This window comes from Panthera pardus, unplaced genomic scaffold (genome assembly GCF_024362965.1).
Source record: "Panthera pardus isolate Hobbes unplaced genomic scaffold, ASM2436296v1 HiC_scaffold_7, whole genome shotgun sequence".
NCBI lineage: Eukaryota > Metazoa > Chordata > Mammalia > Carnivora > Felidae > Panthera > Panthera pardus.
The window spans coordinates 28,089,420-28,095,419 of NW_026527002.1; the positions used below are offsets into that span (position 1 = coordinate 28,089,420).

General features: G+C 38.6%; 1 protein-coding gene across 1 annotated transcript in view; it reads left to right on the forward strand.

Moving 5' to 3' along the window:
* STMN2 (stathmin 2) overlaps positions 1-5,476 on the forward strand; it is a 46,365-nt gene extending 40,889 nt beyond the window's left edge. Inside the window, exon 5 of the mRNA XM_019453331.2 lies at positions 4,112-5,476. Within this exon, the coding sequence (XP_019308876.1) occupies positions 4,112-4,171 (60 nt within the window). The 3' untranslated portion in view covers positions 4,172-5,476. The remainder of the gene's footprint in view (positions 1-4,111) is intronic.
* Positions 5,477-6,000: the final 524 nt, after the last annotated feature.

Consider the following 6,000-nt stretch of genomic DNA (forward strand, 5'->3'; position numbering starts at 1 on the left):
CACAGCCACAGAGATGCTTTTCAAATCTAATGGGACCTTTGGCCGGTGTCCTCCAAGATTCATTATCATCTCCATAAAGTGGAGGTACTCCTTGGGGAGTACCAAATTTACTTCCTTTTGACATATTTTAAATATGTTTTCTTTTTCCTAAATAAGACAGAGTAGGGTTTTTATCATGACCAATATCTAGCTTTTTGTTTGAATGAAATTACTGCAGTAAGATTAAATTAAAAAGAGAATCAATAATGATACTAATGCTGAAAATGCATGAAACTGCTAACATATATAAGCTGTTCTGGAATCCGATGCATCAAAAGATGATTACTACTGAAAATGACACCGATTAATCAGTTAATAATTCAGTGCATATTCGTGGAGCACCTACTATGTGCTTAGACACCTGGAATAATATCAACGAGCATTTGCCAACCGTCTCTTTCCCTATGCAGATAATATAAAACTAGCAACAAATAGCATAGCACCAAAAATTAGAGAATAAGACAACACATAATATGGACCAATATAGATAGTTAATACAAAAGCACTGAAAAATGTTAGTAAAAATGAAATCCATGTCAAGGCTAGCACACTAAATTCTCACCACTGTGACAGGCCTCACTTCACTGAGCCTGTCAATTAGCCAGACGACCTGATACAGTTCCACAGAGCCATGGTGTCCGCGGTTTCCTCAGTGTCATTCACTGACAAATTCCCACAAACTTCTTGGAGATCCAGCCATGTTAGCTCAAAGTCTTTAGCTAAAACTGAAAGCCTAAAGCAAAAACAATCTCAGTTGCACTTTAGAATCCACTGAAGTGCTCTTTAAACTAAGAGATTTTGATTTAATTGTCTGGGGTGGCACCCAGAGATCAGTATTACTTCTAAAGTTTACCAGTAGATGCTAATAGCAGGAGTTGAGAACCACTGAGCTAAAGACTTCTTAAATACACTTTGTTATATTGTCGTAAATTATATTAAAGTATTTTTATCTTCGTTCCATAGAAGTGTTCTTTTTTCCTTCAGAAAAGAATGTTACGCTTTTTTTCTTCAATGTCTGTTTTCATAGCACCTCGTCTCAACACCCCAGCTTATTATAAAGGAAAGAATCAAATGTGGAGAAAGGTGTGAAAGAAGGAATGCATCTGCCACCGAGAATTACACTAGGCTGATCTGTTTATGTCACTCACATCGAAATTACAACTACCCAACAGTCTTCAAATTGAGTGACATAAATAGTCATACCCAGGACTCAAAAGTATAGTCTGTGGACAATGATTGACACTCTGGTGAAGTTTAAAATGTTCTTGTTCATGGAATAATATAATAGAAAGAGACACACTGAGACAGAGACTGAGATGGAGACAGAGACAGAAAGAGAGACAGAGACAGAGATAGAAAAACACCTTTTCCTGCCATGCGAAAGGATTAAAGAGACACTTTCTTCTTCCCCCAACATGTCCTTTCTCCTCTAACGCATTCAACAGTATCTAGCAGAAAATTCACTGCCTGGCCCATCAGGAACCCTGAGTAACAGCAGCTCTGTCATCAGACCCAACCAGGATCTGTAGTGGGTATTTTTTAAAAACCAGTTAAAGCAGGTATAATCATTTTCACAATATTGCATACATTCATAATACATCTAACTTTAACATCAAGCATTTAAAGGTACAGCCAATTACCAATCTTTTCATGTAGGCCAAGACCATTTTGAGAGATGGATCAGTTAATTGGGGTACCATGTCCCCCTTTTCCCCATTATCCACCGATATCATATTAGCTATGATTTACAGTTTCAATGTCTTTAAAATTGGGTAAGGGCTAAAGATATCTGCAAAATAATATGAATATAGGACCTTAACAACTTTTCTTTTTTACAAATTTCCCCTAGCTTTTTTACTTGATCCAATATCTGATCATACTGCCCTTTCTCAGGTATTTCCAAAGCTTTTCCTCCACCCACACTAGCTTCTATTACTGTATCTTTAATTAAATTATGTAATTAAATTCTCAACTAGCTAGCCGAACAGGGTGGAAATATCATTGACTACAAGTAAGCATGTAACTCAGCCAGTGAGAGGAAAAGTATGTGGAAATAATAGGGAAGAGCCTACTAGCCTCATAAGCAACCCAACATTTAGGTGATACCAGGATGATGGCGGGAATGGAGAGTGTTGGTTAACCTACCAGATCAGTTAAGAGGACTTCTAGTGAACCTCGTTGAATTCTCCGCTTAATTCAAATTGTGTCACATCTTCTTGCCTTTATAGCTCTACCCCACGATTCACTAGCCAAGGCCAAGACCGCCCAGATCATAATATTGTAACAAATACCAAAGGAGCTTCCCATGGTGTTCAGGAGTAAGAGAAGCAAAAAAACACAGACAACCTTGACAGCTACTTTACCTAGCCAACCACAAAGGACGGTACTTAGTCAGTAAGAGATGTTTTAGTATATTGATCATCTCACCTCTAACAATATAGAAAAGTTGGTGCAAAAACATTGTATCATTATTTCAGTGACAATAGCATCCCATAATATGATACAGCTTAAAATAATAAAAATATTTTGAGGGAATAAGATTCTGTGGTTCTTTTCTGAAGAGGTGATTTTGATGTTATATAACTCCTTAGATACAGATTTCAACCATTATTAATTTTCATCTGTCATAAACTTTTCTTCTCCTCTGACTTTTGTTTGGGGGGAGGGGTCATTCTTGTTCATGAATGCAATTTATGTAACTATTTACTATTGAACCTGTCTGAGGAATGAATAATGAAAGGAAAAGAGGACGTAAAACTAGCTGTTCTTGATTGCTCCGTGTAGGCCAGCCATTTTGCATGTACTACTGCATTTAATCCAAACAACAACCCTGAAAGGAGATACTGTTATTGTCTCCATTTCATATCTAAGGAATTTGTCCTTAGAGAGATTTAGTCAAGATCACAAAGCTAAGTAGACGACAGAGTTTAGCTCTGAACCCCTGTCTTTTTCATTCCACCCCTTATACTAACCTTTATACTAAGCTGAAGCTGCAATTCGTTGACGATCATCAAACACCACACAGTAAGCAGGCTTAGCAGTACCATTGGAAGTTTACGCTCCAATGACCACTATCATCTCGATATATGAAAACGTTCTTTCCTGGCACTCACAGCTCACTCCTGACCCCTCTTTTGTATTGCAAGTGCGTAGCCATTTGTAAAAAGAATTTCTGATGATATTGACCGCAATCCTCATCTTGCATTTAAATCGACTCATGCAACAGAATTTCACAGATGGAGCTGATACTCTAGGTCATCTAGTTCAGATCCCTTGTTTGTATTTGATACCTAGTGAGGCAAAGGAGACCTTAAAAGGTAAAAAGTATACATATAATTAAATTAAAAAAAAAAAAAAAAAAGGAAAGAAGAAAAAGAAAGACCTCATATTTCTTGGCTTCCAGTACAGAAATCTCTCTAATCACATCTTCTTAGGGAAACGGAATGTTTCCTAAAACCATCTTTCATACATTTTTGCATACCAAGGGAGTAGTTACATACAATGCTAAAATATGATCTATTACACTTCCCTTATATTGATGGGAGGAAGGAAGGTAAGACTGGAAAGGTCACTGGGACTCAAGTTTTGAAAGGCTCTGACTAATAGGTTAAGCATTTAAGAAGCATATAAAAAAGTCTTCTTCCTGCGTCTAATCCTCTCAAAGCGTCCACTGATAATTGTAAAGCCCTTAAAATATTCAGGAAGAGGAAAAACACCACTAAATAGTGTAAACAACAGTAGGATGTTCTATTGCCATTTTCTGGATTTATATAGCGATCATAATATTCTGGATTCCCTTGATCATATGACCTTTTTAATAGTTTTACTCAAATACAGTATTAAGGGTTTTTTTAGGCGCTGTAAGTCTTACAAGATCTTCTGTTATGTTATACTTACTGGGTCCCTTGTCCTTTCTCGTGAAGTGAAGAGAATTCCTAATGATAGACATCAAACAACTGGGTGACTTCCAACGAGGCATGTATTGTGTAAAGAAGTAGGCAAGCCTTTCCGGTTCTCTGTGGAGCAGACAACCAGGCTCTGTGACATTACTTCTCCCTTTGGTGTCTTCCAGGAGAGGCATGCCGCGGAGGTGCGCAGGAACAAGGAACTCCAGGTTGAACTGTCTGGCTGAAACGATGGAGGGTATGGCACGCCCCACCATTAGTAAATCCCCCTGCCTATATTATAATGGATCATGCGATATCAGTATGGGAAATGTATGACATGGTTTAAAAAGAACTCATTATAAAAAACAAAAACAAAAAAACAGAATCAAAAATTAAAAAAAAAATCAATGCGGTCTCTTTGCAGAATGTTTTGCTTGATGTTTAAAAAATACCTTGGATCTTATTTTGTAAATACTTACATTTTTGTTAAAAAATACAAGTATTGCATTATGCAAGTTATTTCATAATCTTACATGTCCTGTAACAGGCTTTTGATGTTGTGTCTTTCCACTCAAATGAATTTGCTAGGTCTGTTCTTTTTGAAGCCCTCATGTCGAACTCCATTCCCTGCCCTTTTCATTCCAACAGAAAAATGAGGTCAGTAGACAGTCTATGGTGCTAGAAACCCACCATTGCCTAATGACCTAGATGGCTTTGTAATCTCTGAACTTGACTAAGACCACACCTAGGTTACAGGTTTTATGACTCCACACGAACCTCCACATTTGTTCACTCATAATCTACTAACTGCCTAGAAACTACAAAACCAGGCTAAGAAAAAAAAAACAAAAACACCAATCATAGCATTTACTTCTGCTTCTCCTGGATTATGTGCTACAAATGTGCTTTGGCTTTAGAAAGGGATGGATGAGAAGACAGAGCTGAGATCAACCTGGGTAGAAGCAGAAAGTTAAACCCTTTAAAAGCGCTGAACGCAGATTCGAATCCAAATGGTTCAAGCAGCCATGAAATCGCTCTTCATGAAGTGGGCTTAATTCTCTAGTTTAAGTTCTTTTGATGGAATGAATTAATTAATGTGTCAGGTGGCTTATTTGTGGATGCCATGATTGATGATGTTCATTTTAAGCTCTTACCTATAGTACAAGTACATGATGCTACTGAATATTTTTCCACTTGGAAACTGTGAGCTGGTTGTTGCATTGAAACACACATACAAACGAGATCAAAAACACTGCGGACTTTCACTCAAGCTGGTCTTTCTTCCCCAGTGTGAGGCAATCCTGCCTATTAAAAAAAAAATTACTCCATCTGTGAGGGCTGATACAGCTAAGGGGGCTAGGCAGGGCATTTGTGCCAACTAAGAATCACCAGACACCCACCATAAGTACCTATCGCAGTTTTGAAGTCGTTTCTCCCCCAAATCCCAACTCCTGAAGGTTGCTGCCTGCATATTTACTCTTCATTAGTGCTATTTTCCTGTATGTCATTGTGAGCAAGCTGTGATTAATAAAGAATTGGAGTTCTGTGAACTAATAAAGGTTCAGTCTGTTCTCTTGCCCCTTCATGTATCTGACCTGGAGTTCAGATTTTAAAAGGGTGGCCAATGGATTAGACAATCTCATAAGCAAAGAGACAATGATTAGAGTTTGAAGGAAACCAGTGCCCTGCTGATTCACTTCCCTTCTGGGGCAGCAGGCAGCATCTCTTTTCTCTCTGCTTCTGACAGGCCAACGCAGCAGGAGAGGTCTTCAATCTGTTCCCCTTGAAAACATTCAGGACTGCAGGAGATACCACAGGTTCAGACTGACGATTCTGAGAACGAGACCCCCTTTCAAAGCACTTGGAAGGTTCCTGGCACCACCTCGTGCTCTCCCATGTGGCCACAGAACACCTTCACCAGCCTGTTAAAATGAGATCTCCCTGCCATAGTGCTGAATTTTGCACCACCAGTGAGCATACTGCACACATGGACACAGCAGGGTCCTGTCGATGACCCAGATGGATCTTACAGGACCAAAGGAACCCCATCCAGCTTTAGCAGAAAATCACAAAT